The sequence below is a fragment of the Notothenia rossii genome (genome assembly GCF_949606895.1).
Source record: "Notothenia rossii genome assembly, chromosome: 5".
NCBI classification, from domain to species: domain Eukaryota; kingdom Metazoa; phylum Chordata; class Actinopteri; order Perciformes; family Nototheniidae; genus Notothenia; species Notothenia rossii.
This window is the reverse complement of record NC_136903.1, coordinates 75,279,681-75,298,473: the sequence shown is the minus strand read 5'-3', so window position 1 is coordinate 75,298,473 and position 18,793 is coordinate 75,279,681. Positions and strand designations below refer to the sequence as shown.

Sequence of the window (18,793 nt, the reverse complement as noted above, 5' to 3'; positions counted from 1 at the left end):
ACATTTCATATATTTTTTATTTTTTATTTGTTCCATTGTATGTCTTATATAACTATGTTGCATTGTTGGATGAGCTCGGGACGTAAGTTCATTGCCGTTTCTACATTGTAGCTTATGTGCATATCACATTAAAACCTTTTGAAAGAACTTGAACCTTTGAAAGAACATCCATAACATTCACCTGTTTGCAATTTATATCAATATTCCAATTACTTGTAGACTATTCTTGCACTATTTCTATTATATTATATTTTTGCACTATTTCATCTGTTTTATTGTGTTGCACTGTTGGAGGAGCCTGTGACCTAAGATTCTCATTGTCATAACTACACTGTAGCTATGTACAAATGAAAATAAAAGCCTTGAATCTTGAATTTTAATCTTGAATCATCGTGGGTCATAATTGCTTTAGGGCCCTATCCTGTGAATTGTGAAAGGGTGCCTTGCCTGCCAGTGCAGAGCAGAGAGGATGCTGTAAGAGAGTGAATGCAGGGCGTTGCCTCAATATTAATGGCAATTCAGATCTTTAATTCCCTGCAAATGCCCATTACCCCTCATTTGGCATATTTTAAGTAAGCATCTAAAACCTTGCATAATCCAGAGGCCGCTTGTGAGTGCCTTGTCAGTGCTGTGTGATACATTATTCACAGTGACACGTTACGCCTGTTTTGCAGTGACTCTAAAATTGTCTGCATAACCTGCAAACTCAGCAGCGTGATCGACTGTACTGCGAGAAGCTTTCAGGAAACAACAAGCAGATGCACAAAAAAAGCTGTTCACATGGAACAGACGGCGGCTCAACTATCTTTGTGAGAATCGCAGATCACGTTGTTAAGAGAACAGAGAGTGATTCTATGCTGCACTACGTCCACAGACGTCTGGTTTTCTTGACGTCAGGAGAAGTCTAGTGGACCCAACGCTGCGCACAAGCACAGCAACCACATCGCTCCCACAGGCAAGGAGAACACACCACAGCGACAGATCGCCATTTAGGTATGTCTTTTTCTCTATAGCCATATATTCAAAGAAATGCAAAATCAATCGTGTAGTTTTTTCTTTAGCACTTCAACTTGTGAAGCTTCTTTTATTGTGCGCCTGCATGTATCATCTGCAGGTTTAACCCAAAGATGCTGCTTTCCTTTGACTGCCATACCCTTGAGCGCTGCAGTACTACTCTTCGCACACCCACACCGCCTTTTCTCTCTGTAGCCTCTACTTGCATGATCACCACCTCGAACATTTGACTTAATTTCAGTCAGTCTGGCGTAATGCACCGGCAAACCGTTTGAATTCCCATTCAACCCCCTGCTTCCATTCACGCCCTGCAGCCTTAATGCAGAGCAGGTTACCGCACGTTTCTCAGTGGAATACCATTTCCATTTCACCTGAGCTCTTGTATTTGTAGATTTGACAATCATTACTGGTTACATCTTGAGAAAAACTGCACATTTCTCTCAGCTGGTATCTGCCTCTACTGACCATGGGTTTGTTTTTGCGACGCTGTATGGTCCCTTATTTGACTGTCTCTGCTGCACTATTTGCCCTACTTTATGTTATTGTGTTGCTTTCAATTGCTGCCCAGCCGAATCTCAGCAAAAAAGACTCTTGTGGGTTGTAGCTTTTGGGGGGAAAGTTGTATATCTTCCTTTTCGTTGTGCACGTTTCTTTTTTTTCGCTGTCAATTTGTTTCATTCTTATTCATTTATATCATTTTTCGTAGCCTTATAAAAGTGTACTGTCCTTTTTAAATGTAATGCAATAATTGCCAGGCCTTCAGCTTCAATGTTTAGTTATACCTGATTTGACATTTGAGCTTATTAATCAGTCATCATGCAGATCAGAAGAAACTAGTAACTTGTCTTCTTGCCACCAGTCCAATCAAACTGCATTAACCAGAACACTTCATCATAAAAATCAATGGTTTATTTAATGGATGAAGGTTTTATGCAGCAATCAGTCAGCCAAACTCTAATTGACATATTAAACGGATACTGGGGCGGAATATCTCCCACAGTCTAAATACTCTTAATTAAGTACATTATACAGTGCATGAGTGGCCGTTGATTGTGGTGTCATATATCCAGTTTCCCCACTGGGTGCTTGAATAATGTTTGTGATAGATACATCATCAGAAAGTAGTTAAAACACACAGCAACATGATACAAAATCAAGGAATTGAGGGAATGTATATCTTACACATATGTTCATTAAACATCAGTTCATATAAATCATTGTTTCACTTTATCCACCTGATCAGACATTTAGATTTGATTACACATGCGCAGGGTCATATCTTAACATGCATGCTCTTAGTCTTTATTAACAGTTTTTTTGTGTTTCTGTTCCCTTTGCCCCATAGCTGTAGTGTGGCGAATCGGATCAGCATTGTAGGATGCCTCTTGGAGAGGATGGAAATGGATGGAAAAAGAAGACATCAGACATCAAAGAACATTATGACTTCAAAGAAGTACTGGGGACGTAAGTACTGTTTAGTGCTGTTGTCACTGAAAGGCTCAATGTCCAAGACTCTCAATGGACCCTAACACCTCAGCTTGTGTCAGTCAGGAAAGGTCTAATGCTCTTGAAACTTTCTTAGATCATTTTAGCTCCATGTACCTCTATTGTGCGGGGGAAGTTTAAGCAGTTCATGTCTCAAAGCTTTGAAAAATAGATCTCAAACTACCCCCATAACAATAAAGCAAAACGTGTATAAGTAGGATGAATAAACTCTTAATTTGCCCTATCTGAGAATGTCATATCTATTATTTCATTTTTCTCTGTGTACATTCAAATAATCAAAAAACAATTGAGAAAGCATGGGGGTACAGTTTCCAGGACACCCACACTGGTTGGTTTCCAGAATTTCAGTCAATATATAATGAAGCTGCCATGTGTAGCCTGCTGTGTAAACTGTAAGTGATGGGTACCTTGGCATACACAACCCACAGAGAGTTGGAGACACCAAGGGATTAAATCAGACCCACCAGTCATTCCTCCTCCATCTGTCCATGCTGTCAGAGCTGCTGTCTGGACTCAAAGAAACTTGAGTGACATTTTGGACGTTCCTGTCACGGCTTGACTCAGACTAGTCTTGTTCTTGGCCGCAGTTCAATGCTGACTCAACTATTTCCCATACGCCTTAAAGAATTCAAACATGCATTTTTTTCCCTGGCCAATTTGACTTTCTTCTGAGTGTTGCAAACATTTTAAAACACATTAAAGTTACATTTTAAGGATTGGCTGATCAAAGGCAGGCAACGAAAGGAAACAGTAAAGTTTATAATAATAAAAGCAAGAGCAACTTAACTGAATCTAGTTGTGAATGCAGCTTGAATATTTTTAAGCTGATATTTACTTCATCCATTACTCAGGTTCAATACGAGTTTAACATGAAAGGGCTAGAGCTGCAATTGTGTGCATATTGCAGGCGTGTGTTGGTTGCATATGAGTGTGTTTGTTACTGAACATCATTATCAGTTTAGGTACTCTTCCTGTCATGGTCAAAACTCGTAATGTGGAGTGCACTTGACATTCAGGCAGTTTGGCCTTAATGTTGGCTTTGACTCAGTGGGAGAGTAGGAAAGAGTCCTGAGTGGATGCAAGGTTGACGTCAGTCACCAAACGTTTTTTGTCTATGCATGAAACCAGTCAAGGACCAATTCATTCTTCCCTTTCATTTTCTCTGAAAGAAAAATATCACTCAATTCAGTGGTTCTTCGTATTCCCCATAAGAATACAAATAAGAATACAAAATCAATCCAACCAGTAATATCTAACCCATCTCATTTTAAATATAAAAGAGTCTGCCGCTTCATCAACCCAAGTTATATATTTGTCTCCATTTTTTAAGAGATTATGAGAACTTTGCTCATGGCAAAAATAAATATTACATTCACCCATTTCTGATGCCGCTGTCTAAGATTTGTCTGAAAAGATTTTCAAACTTCCAACTCGTTTGATGTGGCCTGGTGGATTCTACAATTCTTATTGATCTAAGTCTGGAATTCAAAATAAGTCACCTTTACATCTATGTACATGTAACACACCTTAAGGTTGTAATAGACCACACACTAAATAATCAACCAGCATGAAAAAGGTTACTTTTTAATGGTGATGGCTGGACTGACATAGACCTGTGACTGCACTCTCCAGGGGGACAAAACCGGCCCAGATGGTCACGGGACTGCTCTCCACTCCCTCAAACTGAGAACAAGTGACCTAGCACATGTCCACCTGTGATAACACGAGTGTGCCAGATGGAGTGGGGTTTTGTTTTCTATCTTTTTGGAATCACACCTGTTTGCTGCACAGAATCAGATTTTAATGACTGTGCAGCTCTGGTTCACATCCAAAAAAGTGAAATATCAGTGGGTAGATGATGAGGCCGTCTGGTTATGTTGAGTGCTGTAGGAGGATATCGAATAAGACTCCATCAGTCTCAAAGCCTGTGAGCTGCATGCACGAGCACACCGTTTATTTGAGAACTCATGACTGCTGCTAAACTCTGATTATTTCTCTTATGATTTCTTTACGGCTCACAGGAACTTTCAAAAGTGATTGTAATTTGAAGTATGATATAAAGTGTTATATAACAAGGATTGAGTGAATTACCAGGATAGCGGGTTCCCCTATTTCATGAAAATATATGTAGAAAAAAGCTGAAGTAATATTCTTTTCCTACTGTCACTATAGCTGGACCTGGCAGAGGGAAGAATTAATGTGTTGACGGAAAGCTCCCTATGCTCGGAGAGAAGATTACAGAGAAGCTTTATCCAGGAATTCAGTGCATGAAGTTAATTGATTTATGTTGAAATATTGTATTCAGATCCAGCTAATCCTTACAGTTTAAACTCTGTTTAGGGTCCACGTCAAGCTAGCTGTCCTCTAGGTAGGGTTGGCAGATTGAAACACTTCTCCTCTCTGCAGCTATCATGTCTGCCACACTGCGCTCACACGCATGGGCTTTTTTTGTTGTCATTTTAAGATTTTAACTTTGAACCTTTAACAATGTTATCTACCTATGACAGGAAATAGAAGAGCAAAGCTTATTACTGATAACATTCTGTTTAACTACCTGTGAGATGTCATCACTGTTGCTTTTTATAAAATAAAGGTGTGACTATGAGATTCCAGCAAACTCAGGTTTTCTAAGCTTTGATTTTGAGGCCGTCGTTGTGTTTTTATGAAAGACTGTAAAAGGAGGGAGAGAGTAAAGCAGCTAACCCATCACTGTAGTTGTTATGGGCTATTGTTGTGATGAGTAAGTGGAGTGTTATAGCTTCTGTAAAAGTCTTGTCTTTTATGGACGCTGACAACACTGATGGCTTTCTTTTTACAGTTTCATTAAATGTCCCATAACATCACTTAGAGTTCAATACTTTTGTCCAAAGTTTTTTTTTTATGTTTGAATTATGATGTATTAATGAGACCTAAAAGGAGAAATGACATGATCGTTGGTAGTTCAAGTAGTTCAATGACAAGTAGTTCAGTTTCCTGTATATCCCTGCATGCTGGCAGCTTGTCTCAAAGCAATGCATGGGGCCAGTTAAAATGACAAATGATATATTAATAATGGCCTATGCCATGTTGGTATAAAGTCACAGTTTTAATTTGTTATTATTGAAATGCCTAGATGGATAAATATGTGTGTTTAAGTGCCATGCAGTTTAAAAAAAGAGTTGGGCATAATGAGTTTGTGTAGTGCAACTTGCTTAAATGTAGTCATGCATGTCAGCTCAATAAACAATTTCGTTTTAACTAGGCTAAGTTTTAATTTATGAACAGCTGGTGCAACTGGCTCCTGGACCGAGAGACTGTGATGTTATTAAATCCCTTTTGCAGTCAAAATGATTGGTGTTAGGTGGAATGTCCAATACTTTGAGTAATGTTCTTTTTTTGTTCCAAAGATACACTATCAATCAGGCAAAGTCATGCACCTTGGGCCTGTTGCTGACAGCCTCGAGCATCCATAAGTCTATCGATCTCACCTGGCAAGCGCTCCCCTTAAGCCCAATATGCCTCCGAGTCCCAAAAAAGCGTTCTCTTTTTAGCCTAATCCATATTGTGTGCGTGTGAGTTTGTGAGTGTTTGATAGAGAGAGGGAAAGACGAGAGGTGATATGTTTGGACAAACAGTACAATCCCATTTCACACTATCTACAGAAAAACAACTTAATACATTCATATAAACAAAGATGGGGACTGGTCCATTCACTAACAATTGCTCAACTGTAAAATAATGTGTAGGTCAAACATCTCAACTCCTCACTGTTCTCTATAAACAACCAGAATGAGTGGTAGCAGTGTTTTAGTACTGCATGGTCAAAATGTTACTGTATCTGTCCTACACACTATCCACCTGGAGTGCACGAGTAGTTCTTAAAACTCTCCGCCCCCATTTCTTACTACTTAATCGTTGTATCTTTTTTATGGATGCATTGATGTGCTTTGTTTGCACATTAATTTGCTTTTTAGAGCTTATTGTCTTAAGTTTGGGGTTACGGTTGTGACTGGGTTAGAGTTGTCATACATTTAAGTCAGGGGACTGTATTCTCCGTATCATATCATCCTTTCTGTTTGAATGTTCATGTTAGAGAGCTCAGAAAGGAGAGTTGAGTGTCAGCATCTACACACTTAATAATAACTCAGCTTTGTTTTAGTCTGATATTATTTTATAAAAGGTTTAGGAATTCTTACTTGCGTCATTCAGTGACTGCCTGTTTCGATACATGATTACTTTGATACAGCGCTTTATTCAAATATTTGTAAAGTCTTGGAATATTAAGATGTTTCTTATGTTGTTCATAGTGTAACTTATTAAATCCATTGTTAGTTTTGGCTTGTTAGCTACTGAAACTTAAATAAGGAGTTCACCAACAAACATAATTAATAAAAAAAAACAGCTGCAGCTTAATCCTGGGCCTCTAAATATGTGTCTTCACCCATGTTGTTTACTAACAGCCCTTCATGTTACAATTCATCATGATGAACTGTCAGATGAAGCCTTAAATACATGGAAGAGGGTAATAAGAGCATACTTCATGGAGGTAACACTGAGAGACGCTGACAGCGATATGAGAATGTGTGAATCAATATTTTCCCGTATGGACAGCTGGGATAACAGCGTCTTCTACAATATGTGTGTGTGTGTGTGTGTGTGTGTGTGTGTGGTTTTGTAAGTGTCAGACAGAGACCCATGCTGTGGTGTTATGCTGATGGCTTTGGGGCAGACACCATCACACTTATACAGATGCATAATTACCAGATATAGCGCTTTTAATTAATGTGTCATCCATCTATCTATCTATCTATCCATCCATCCATCCATCCATCCATCCATCCATCCATCCATCCATCCATCTATCCATCCATCCATCCATCCATCCATCCATCTATCCATCTATCCATCCATCCATCTATCCATCCATCCATCCATCCATCCATCCATCCATCCATCTATCCATCTATCCATCCATCCATCTATCCATCGATCTATCTATCCATCTATCCATCCATCCATCTATCCATCTATCCATCCATCCATCCATCCATCCATCCATCCATCCATCCATCCATCCATCCATCCATCCATCCATCCATCCATCCATCCATCTATCTATCTATCTATCTATCTATCTATCTATCTATCTATCCATCCATCCATCCATCCATCCATCCATCCATCCATCCATCCATCCATCCATCCATCCATCCATCCATCCATCCATCTATCTATCTATCTATCTATCTATCTATCTATCTATCTATCTATCTATCTATCTATCTATCTATCTATCTATCTATCTATCTATCTATCTATCTATCCATCCATCCATCCATCCATCCATCCATCCATCCATCTATCTATCTATCTATCTATCTATCTATCTATCTATCTATCTATCTATCTATCTATCTATCTATCTATCTATCTATCTATCTATCTATCTATCCATCTATCTATCTATCTATCTATATATCTGTCGTTCGAGTGGAGGTTTAATCTAAAAAACGTCTAAAAATATGCTGTGACAGTCTTGTTCATGTACACAAAAACAGCCGAGCGTCAGCTATGAGTCTTGAGGCCAATGACTCATATAGGACTTATTTATTTGAATTTGTTTACAGCAGGATAATGTGCATGCCAGGATTATTTATTGGCATCAAATATATCAGATGATATGGCAACAAGAAGACTGAAGAAATTGACAAAAATCGTTTCACTCTTATCTAATGCTAAGTCTTACACGTTAGCTGTTACATAAATCTTATCAGTTCAGAATAACAGCTACAGTGGCTTCCTGTCTTCCTCTTCCCAAACCCCCTGAGAGCCTACCCCTACGTCTACAAATTAGCAACTGGATGTTTGATTACAGTGTGTCTCACGGCAACAGTAGTGTGTGTGCGTGAATGTATTTTCTTTTAAGGAGTAGCATGGATCAGGTCACATACAATATAAAGTTGAGTCAAAATGTGAAATCAGATATCTACAGTCGTATAATTCTGACAATAGAGGTGTAAATTGATACAAATGTGGCCATGTTGACATAATGATACTCGTGTTGCTGTCATCTGTGATTCTTGTCAAACTGAAAAAGGACAGTATATATGTTTATCCAGGGGTCTGTCACATCAACAATGATTTTGATAATTTCATTGCGTCATATTCCCCTGCTCATTTCTCTTTAAAGACAGCTGTGTTTGAGGCTCACATTATAATTTTTTCGTGATTGATTCATTTCTAATCTTACCAGCAAGATCTTACACAATCTGTGGATTCATTGAATTATAAATTGAAAAGTAAACATTGAAGCTTTTTGATAATTAAATAATACTTATGTAACTCAAGTTAAAGCCTCTTGCTTTAAAAGTTCTTGTTGTGAGATTTTTCTGTGGGTTTTGAATTGTTTTTCTGACGAAACAAATACATTACACCGTGACAGGCCTTTTTTCTTTTTTAAATGTGTTAAAGATGATCTTTTTTCTATTTTTAGTCTAAAGAGATTATAACACGCAGAGAATAGAGGTTTTACACTCCTGACCCTATGAGGAAACCCTTACTGTAAATGTTGCAGACATAAACACATTACAATGCTTTTATGGGTCGATGCAAATTGGAGCTTTATTTGATTTCGTTTTGAAATTATTTTAAGGACTTTTAGAAAAATGAAACCGGAGATGTGTGTGATAATCGTCTCTCCTCATGTGCATCAGCTTCAACATTCAAACGTTTCTGCTGCGCTGGTTCGTTGAGCACAAGATGGCCGCGGTACAAAGCCATCTCAAGGATTACCGCACATGGGCATTTATGATAACACGATGATGGGAGGAGGTGCACTGATGGATGCTCAGGGTTGCACGATAACTGTAATGAACAGTTAATGAATGTTAAAGGCAGAATAAACAGAAATTGAGAGAGATTTGCTTCGTTATTCCCGGGGTGTTGTGGACAACAGCTCCGTGAAGTCTTTATTAAAGGTTGCATATCACATGCTCCACAGTGTGACAGATGGGAAATAAGTTGCTATAATAGTAACCTTGGACTCCCATTGTGTATTGCATGACAGTGCTGTTCCACACACATGTAGGATCCCTGCGGCTGCTAACAACGCTCAGGCCGACTCCTGAGATCTCTCCCATGCTCATGTAGGGAGACTGTGTAAATGCACACTGTTCTCCCTCTCAGCATCGCCATAATCCATAATGCAGTCTAGTCTCCCTCAAAACAGCCAGACTGCATTTACTATCTATTATTGAGTAGAATAAAAATAGTTTATTTTTGCTTTTTTTGAGGCAAGTGATATTGCTATAAATCAAAATGTCTCGGTAATGTCAGCATTTTGAATTATTTATCCAAACACCACTCATACACTGTAAAATGTTTGGCTGTAAAATTACAGTAAATTACTGGCTACTAGTTGCATGGATTTCACAGTAATTTACTGTAGATATTTTACAGTAAATTAGAATACAAGTACAACTAAATACTGTGACTTTACAGTCGCCATGCCCATGGCATTACTGTGATATAGCAGTACAGAGCTGTGGTATTATGGTACCTTGCTGTACATAAATTGCAGTAATTACCTGTATTTTCACACTATTACTGTAGAAGTAATGCAACACAGTAGCCAGTAATTTGCTGTAAATATACAAATGTAAATAATACAATAATATATTGTACATTTGACTAGTTAACTGGGATTTTACCATAACTACACAATTCAATCAGCTCAATCCACAAAGAAAAACAGAGAAAATGCCCATTTTAACTTTGTATTACTCCATTGAAGTGCAAAGTACATTTCACAGTGTCTTGAATGTTGTTACGGCCCCAACCTCTACTCCGCGGTAGTGGCTCGTGCTGAGATCCGCAACATGAAAGAATACACGCAATAACCGGTAGGCCTACTTGGTAACAAGCATTTATTGATAATCAGCCGTTTGCTCACAGAAGCGAAACGGGAAACAAAAAGAGGTCTGGAGGACTGGCCAAAAGGAACAAACAGAAGGAGGGAACCCGAGCCAGCCACACCACGGGCCGTAGGACCCAGAGCTCCCCCCCACTAACCAGAAATCAAATATAAACCCTATGGGAAACAAAATAAAGCCGCGAAAACTGGACTACCAGGTCCTCCAGGACTCATATTGCAAAAATATGGACAGCTCAAAATGGCAAAGAGGTATTCTAAGGGCAGTGTCTCCGGCGTTAGGATAGGCGAGACATCCTTCTCCTCCAGCTTCTCTTTATATATATACACACGGCTGAGTGGAATTTGGAACACCTGGGCAGAGGCGGAGCCAGGGGCAGACCAGGTGCACCTGGGCAGAGGCGGAGCCAGGGAGACAGAAAATAAAACAAGGAGAGGAGCACTTAACACATGTCTACACAGACATCCACTCAAAGTCAACAATTTTTCTGAAGAATGTGCTGACATGGGGGTTTAAATTGCCATGCCTCTTTTTGGCTTTCGAGCCCGTCTCAGGATTAATGCCCAGGAAGCACCTGAAAACAATAAGCCAAGACAACAATTTCAATTTTACATAGGTTTATATGTTGCATCGTTTATTTTAAGGCATGCAGCGGTGCCCCTTTCAATTTAATTAAAACCTGCACCAAAGAAAGAAATGAGTATTTAAAGCCAAGCAAGAGTGATAAAAGCAAGAAAATCACTTAATTTGTTGTGTTATCACAGAGGATGGTCTGAATACAGTATTTTACTGTGAAATAATACAGTAACATGTTGTGAAATCCTGGTAATCATTCATCCTGTACATTCACAGTAATTAACTGTGCCTGCATTGATTTCACTGTGAAATTCACAAATTACAGGATTATATTGTGAACATTACAGGTAAAGACTGTAAAGTGGTAAAACAGTAATTTATTGTAAAATATTACAGCTAAATATTGTGAAATCATGGTAATATTTTACAGTGTACACACAAAGATGGCTGCATGGAGGGTATTTGGAGATCCTTATTTTAAAGCTTGTGGTTATTTATCACGGAATAATATAACTTGACCTTATCTTTGCACTAAAAAATATCTAGAAGTCTAAAATGATTTGAATAAAAAGCTCAGCATACTCTGTCCCGCTAGTACCATCTTTTTTGTTGCATTGTATATCCGTCATGGCCTGTAGCCTAATAAGGGTCCATTAGATCATGTCTATTTTACTCAACACATTTTTAAACTGTGTTTGTTTCTTCTACCTTTGTTCAGGGGAGCTTTCTCAGAGGTGGTTCTAGCAGAGGAGAAGAGGACCCAGAGGCTGGTGGCCATCAAGTGTATCCCTAAGAAAGCGTTGGAGGGCAAAGAGAACAACATCGAGAATGAGATTGCAGTACTACACAGGTACGATCACCAAAGTTCCTCGTCATCCGTTGGCTCACGCTTTGTGTCCATCGGGAGGAATTACTCAACCATACATGTACAGATGCAAAATATATGCAAGGGGTCAATTGAATGGGTGACTAAATGCATGGTGTCAGTAGAAACAGTAAGATTGTGCACCGGAAATGTCAGGAGTAAAGAAGATAGACCTATTTTTAGTGTCCCTGTTGCCAGGGCAACAGCACACAGAGGCGGAGATGGTGTGGAGTTCCCCGCAGCAGTGTATTGAAGAAAGAGAAAGAGACATAGAGGGTGGAGAAGTGGAGATGGGGGTAGGGTAAGAAGGAGAGCGATATGGCAGAGTGGGAGGAGTGGAGTTTGGCTAAATACTTTAAGTCACGATTAAATAAACAGGACTCATGCGAGTGGTAGACTAGACAAGGTATTCCCTATTCCTAAAAGTCACAGCCCAGCTGCTGCTATGTAACAGTGATGGTTTGTTCATATGCTTTTGACTCAGGAGCCCAGAGAGATGGCTGAATGTCTGTTTACTGGTTCACAACAATAAACAATACCATTTTGTGCATCTGAGAATAAAATGTGTTATAGTTATTCTGTCAAGCCCTGTAGCTCTCATCCAAAGCTGATCTTTGTTTTCCGGCTGTGAAGCGCTGGCTATTGTCCTTCTAGGCAAGAGTACTGTATCTGAAGCTTCTCCGTGTTCTGATCTGAGGCTCTCTTTCAGTCTGCATTTTAGCAGAGGAGGGGTGAACACATAGGTTTGATCCCAATTAACTGAAGGGCTTTTCATAGAAAAGAGGGAACATTCAGCTCTAAATTTGAATTATGCAGCAAGAATGCCATCTGGTGACCAACTTACAGTAAGCAAGAGGGGTTGAATCTCAATAAAAAATGCAACATATTCTATCTGATGATTTTTGTTCCTCAGAATCAAACACGCTAACATTGTCACACTGGAGGACATCTTTGAAAATACATCCCATCTATATCTTGTCATGCAGCTGTAAGTCTTCCTCTTTAACTTACACAATGGCTTATGATATAAAAGAAGACATGAATGTGGATTTATTTACTGAAAATTGATTTGCATTCATTTATTAAAAAAATGCCACATTCTCTGGTTCATCATTTATTAAAGGACTGTTAGTTTTTTTGTCTGTGTAAAATCATAGTAAATTGGATATCTTTGGGTTTTGTGCCGTTTGTTTTGACCTAAAAAATGCATGTTGCAATGGTATCAGAGAACGTGTAATGGTCGTCTTTCATTTTTTTGTTTCAATTAGCTGTAGGTTATATGATCTGAAATACTCAAAATAGCGTTTATCTGCACAACATATGTAAATGTCAATACATGTCTTGCGTGTACTTTTACACTAAATGTATTTCAAATTCAGCCTGATTTAGTTAAAAACGTTTATATCCAGAGTTTAAAACATGTTTTTTTTGCGCTTTATTTGGCTGTATGAGCCGAACACTTTGATTTTTACCTGGCAGGGTATCTGGAGGTGAGTTGTTTGACAGGATAGTGGAGAAAGGTTTCTACACTGAGAGAGATGCCAGCCAACTTATCCACCAGATCTTGGATGCAGTCAAATATCTCCACGATATGGGCATCGTCCACAGAGACTTGAAGGTATTATTTCTCACGGAAGACAGGAATATAACAGCTCAATCTGGCTTGCAGTTGACCCCTTCTCCCTTTGCAAACCCTCCTCTTTGATGCCTCTTCTTGTCTTTGCAGCCGGAGAATCTGCTGTATTACAGTATGGACGAAGACTCTAAAATTATGATCAGTGACTTCGGATTGTCAAAGATTGAGGGAGCAGGCAGTGTCATGTCCACAGCCTGCGGTACGCCTGGATATGTGGGTAAGGCATTTATTTTGCTAGTCTGCCAAACTCTCCTCGCCACCCCCTCTCTTTCTTGTGAGCTCAGTGCCTGTTATTTCAGCTGATATCCCCTCTTTATTCATTGAGTTGTGAGAGGCTCTTTCGTCCACTACTGAGTCAATTGCAAGTGTTTCAGAAGGGCTCTCTACCTGTTCGACATGACCCACTAGATCACATGGTATTACTGAAAGGTCAAGATGACTTGAATTCACCCCCACTTCTACCCTGTAGCGTATATTTTCCTGAATGTCTGCTGTGTGTTTCACAGCTCCCGAGGTGCTCGCTCAGAAGCCGTACAGCAAAGCAGTGGACTGCTGGTCCATAGGAGTTATTTCTTATATTCTGTAAGTAAGCCCCTTAATCACTGGGAAGTGTGTCAAGTGTGAGTTTTATACTGAATATTATACAATATCACTCCCACAGGTTATGTGGATACCCTCCGTTTTACGATGAAAACGATGCCAAGTTATTTGAGCAGATTCTGAAAGCAGAGTATGAATTTGACTCTCCGTACTGGGATGACATCTCAGATTCAGGTACTTCTGATTATTAAATTATGTACGTATAATATATATGTATAACTAATCAGATTGGACGTATAATACCATGATTTTTGTCTGCAGCCAAAGACTTCATCTGTCACCTGATGGAGAAAGAACCGTTGAAGAGGTATACATGTGATCAGGCGCTCCAGCACCCATGGTAAGAGAGTCAAATACTTATTACCTTTATATATAAAAAAGATACTCATACTTCTTGAAAACAATAACAGCCATTTTCACTATGTTCTGTCAAATGTTAGACTAAATTAAAATAAGGAGAAAATAGAAAAGGACATACATTATATCATATCAATAAAAAGATCATCGACCAGCAATCAGCTAACATTTATTTTCATTATCAATAAACCCATTGCCTATTTTATTCATTCATTTATTAATCTGTTAATAAAATGTTAAAACAAATAACATTCTAATTTACAAGCCAAAACTGACACTTTCAAATGCCTTGTTTTACTCATAATGATGTTCATGACTACTGTGTTTGTGACAAAGAAAATGATAACATCTTCTTATTTGAGAAACAGGAATTAGCTAAATGTTTGCATTTTTTAAGGAAAATGTAACAATTAATCAAGTATTTAAAAAACATGCCAATACATTTTTCTTCAAATCGACACAAAATGCAAAGGATACGCTCTAGTAATGTTCTTTTACTGAATTTCACTTCAGTGATTGTTGTTGACCTTGCAGGATCTGCGGAGACACAGCTCTGGACAAGAATATCCATGAATCTGTCAGCGCTCAGATCAAGAAGAACTTTGCCAAAAGTAAATGGAAGGTCAGTGCCTGAACCACAGAGCGGCCTGCTGAGAGAGCACATTTAGTACGCCTGTGCTTCTCCCTCAGTAGCTGTCACACACAGATTGTTTCCCCTTTCTCTCTCTCTGTCCATGAAGCAAGCATTTAATGCCACAGCGGTGGTGCGCCACATGCGGAAGTTGCAGCTGGGCACAAGTCTCGAGGGACCGAGTCAGATTACTCCCACAAGTCCCTGCCATGGACATCTGCTCCCAGAGGAAGAGGCGGAGGACGAGGAGGAGGAGGAGGAAGACGAGTTGGGGAATGGGGAGGAGGAGAGCTGTAAGTCATCACTTTACAGTCAACAAACAAACACTATTTTTTGTCATATCAGACGTGCACATTAAGTTAATTAAACTAAATGTATTACATATAATGCTGCATTGTAATTTCACAGCATTTAAACTGTCTAAGATTGTGGGGCCAAATGTACAATCTTTCAGTTGATCTTTCTCAAATCAAACCATCTATCCTATATTAAGTGGATGAAGCATTAGAAAGATAAGGATGCTGCTGTTCTAAGACAAATGTATAGAAGGCAGAACAACTGAGCCTTAGAATGTACAATAAAAGGATGAGAGGATGAATGAGTGTGAAGAGGCATAGTCCAATCCAATCCAACTGTATTTATATAGCACGTTTAAAAACAACAGAGTTGACCAAAGTGCTGCACATGAATAAATATATATATATATATATATTGTACTTGTAGCTGTTGGGTAACTTTTTATTACCCAGGATTGGCTAATTATGATAACTTCACAGTGTTGGGAATAACTTCTATTTGGAAAGCCTTAGGAGGCTCCCACTGCTAGACTGGCTACATTTAGTTTTGCACGAGTTACATTTCCCTTCTAGTGTGATGGTGAGTGCAAAGTTATTATTACCCGTAATCTCTTTATGCTCCGTTGCTTTGCTCTAATCTCCAGTATCCCACTACGAGGACGGTCGCCGTGGCAGCACCGAGGGCAGCGCAGACCGGGACAGCCTGAGAAGCTGCACCTACTGCTGCAGGCCAGCCAGTCGCGTTTGAGCCCAGCCTCCGGTTGTCATGGTGACATCGTATCCCTGGAGCGCCCAGAGCCCGCCCGCCCGCCCAGTCTGGCCAGGAATGCAGAGTAGTTATCAGGCAGTGTCCACCAGAATACATCCACAGCCAGCAGGTCACATTGTGGAGAAATATACTGTAAGTCTTTCCCCCACAATACAAAATACAACATACACACATCCTCACTCAACACACAAGTTTTAACTTTTTTGTTTGTTGCAGAACAAAATGCAAGGCTGCTCCAGAGTAGACAGTGATTTAAAGAAAGGGCCAGTCTGCATGATGAGCAACCTAACATAGAGTTGTCCAGCTACAGCAGACAGGAATCATTACAGTGTGTTCTGTAAAATACGTTGTTAGAAGGTTCCAGTCTTCTGGAGTTTAATCAAAGAATAGGCAGTGGCCCAAAGGCAGACTTCTCTATAATTTTTGTTCTCACATTATCTGTCACATCTACCTCTATTCATAATTAAGGTCAGTCTACATCCATCTGGCTCAGGCGCTCTACGTTACTGGCAGCCTTCTCCAAAAATCTGGCCAGACAGGGCACAAAGAAAAGGGAAACTCTGAAAGCTACTCCTGCATGTCTTAATACTCCTTACCCCTCAATGTGACTCGCTCCGGTCGCTGACCAAGTAGCTGTTTAGTTGAATAGTGTTCATCTTGAGGCATGACTTCACTGCCGATGCCCCCCCTCCCATTTGTTCTGTTTTATCACTTTTTTCTCACATTAAGTGTTTCTGTCCTTTTTATAAGTATTTAATTATTTTTTAAAGCTTTTTGTTTTTTTTTAATTGGAGGGTGATTCTGGGGACTTTGGACTCTATATTCTGGCTCAGACTGGGTTTGTGAAGAGCGGTTCTGACGTAAAGTGTGTGCATGCTTCTGTTGGAGAAAAAATATTGAAATAGATGAATATCAGAAGGAGACTTTTTGTTTTATGGCTGTTCTGTTAGGAGAGGCTCAAACTGAGATCCCTGTGCACCTGTAAATCGGAGGAATCGTATCTGACTATCCTCTGTGAGCTCACATCATGTAAGAAAGAAAGAGTTATGGGTTAGTGTTGCGAATCCACTGTGCGTGGGAAGAAAAAGATCATCCATCACCATGCACATTCTCCCTGTTCTGTTGCTGATAAGCGTCTACATATTGTCCGGCTTATGCCGGGTCGGAGGGATCTCAGTCTGGGCGCTCCGCCTGCTCTGTGCTGTGCACCTCTAGTGGAAGAAGTTTTGGTCTACTGTTTGCATGACCTGGTTAAATATGTTTACATGAATGATGATCAATTAGTATAAACACACGATTATTATTACTCTGTTGTATTTAAAAATGATGTGATACTGTAATTTTGAGCTATATAATGTGAAGTGAGTAACACCAGAAGTAATGTTGTTGACAAAGTACAACACAGCACAGTGGACTTATCATTTGCATTTACTACGATGGTCAAGTCTCTACCCGAGTGACATTTCTCCTGTACTTTGTTTGTTTACAACTCAAATATTCTGTTTTCCTGTCATTGCTTTTGTATTATTTATTTATTCCCTATTGATACCCAGGCACAAGCAGAAAAAAATACACATATCTTAATGAAACGCATGTGCCAGCCACAGTACAAAACATTACAAAATATATACAGAGATGCTGGAAATATCACATGTCCGCCAAGGGTGTATTCTTCAGTGTGCATTTGTCCTCCTGGTTAGATGAACTGCAGTACTAAAGCCATACAGTAAAGTGGGGATGTTTAACTGTACATTCAGATATGTTGTCATCTTATAAATATATGACTTCAATTAAGGATGGCTATGATTTGGCACAATATTTAATGTAGAAAAAAAACAAGATTAAATTAAACATTAAATTCAAATCCAAACACTTAAATCCTGATATAAATCTCACCATATCGTTGTTGATTTAAGGTATGTCATGTCACCATATTATTAGTTAGCCGTAGAAATAACAAACAAATTCATGCTAGTTCCCTAAATCTGTCATTGACACTTACAGGTCCATAGTAGAATAAAAGAAGGCAATTACTCTGGATTTACATGACGGTAATTGTGGAAAATATGCAAACTGTGTGTGAAGGGCTTCATGTTAACTGTACGATAGCCAATGTTGATGAATTTGATAACTGGCTATTAATTGTTTGGTAATTACCTGTCATTGAACTTTCCCTGGGATTTGTTTCCATTTGGCTGTGTTTTTTTAAATCTTATTTTACCCATTACAACACATCTAAATTCATAAAGAAACACGTGTATATTATATATATAAATATAAGTATATATTGTATATCCTTTTTTGTAAAAGCTGTTTTGAGCTACAACTGTATGGATGCAATGCATCATGGGTTATTGGATAAGATGTAAGAAAATACAATGATTTGTACCCACTGAGATATGATTGCAGGAAATGAAATAAAACCTCCTTGTCTATGCATTGTGTGTTCTGTCATTGTTCAACAACGTCGAAATGTTGCATAAATCTGTGATTCGTAAAGAAGTGTAAGCGATTCAAACTGATTTAAACTGATATCACATTATATGCCAAATATAATGTATTTTCATAACTGAAAAAAATCTCACTTATTTTACCTCTTTATTTACTTATCAAACTACATTTCCCTTATATCA

The 18,793-nt window shown here is 39.0% G+C and overlaps 1 protein-coding gene across 1 annotated transcript; it reads left to right on the top strand.

Moving 5' to 3' along the window:
- The first annotated feature begins 687 nt into the window (after nt 1–687).
- Nucleotides 688–18,597, top strand: camk1a (calcium/calmodulin-dependent protein kinase Ia). The gene is made up of 12 exons (XM_079682264.1): nt 688–993; nt 2,360–2,478; nt 11,725–11,856; nt 12,785–12,859; nt 13,351–13,489; nt 13,598–13,724; nt 14,014–14,089; nt 14,169–14,281; nt 14,369–14,447; nt 14,999–15,086; nt 15,205–15,388; nt 16,036–18,597. The coding sequence occupies exons 2-12, from the start codon at nt 2,393–2,395 to the stop codon at nt 16,137–16,139; spliced, it is 1,203 nt and encodes a 400-aa protein (XP_079538390.1). The 5' UTR covers nt 688–993; nt 2,360–2,392; the 3' UTR covers nt 16,140–18,597.
- The last annotated feature ends 196 nt before the right edge of the window (nt 18,598–18,793 follow it).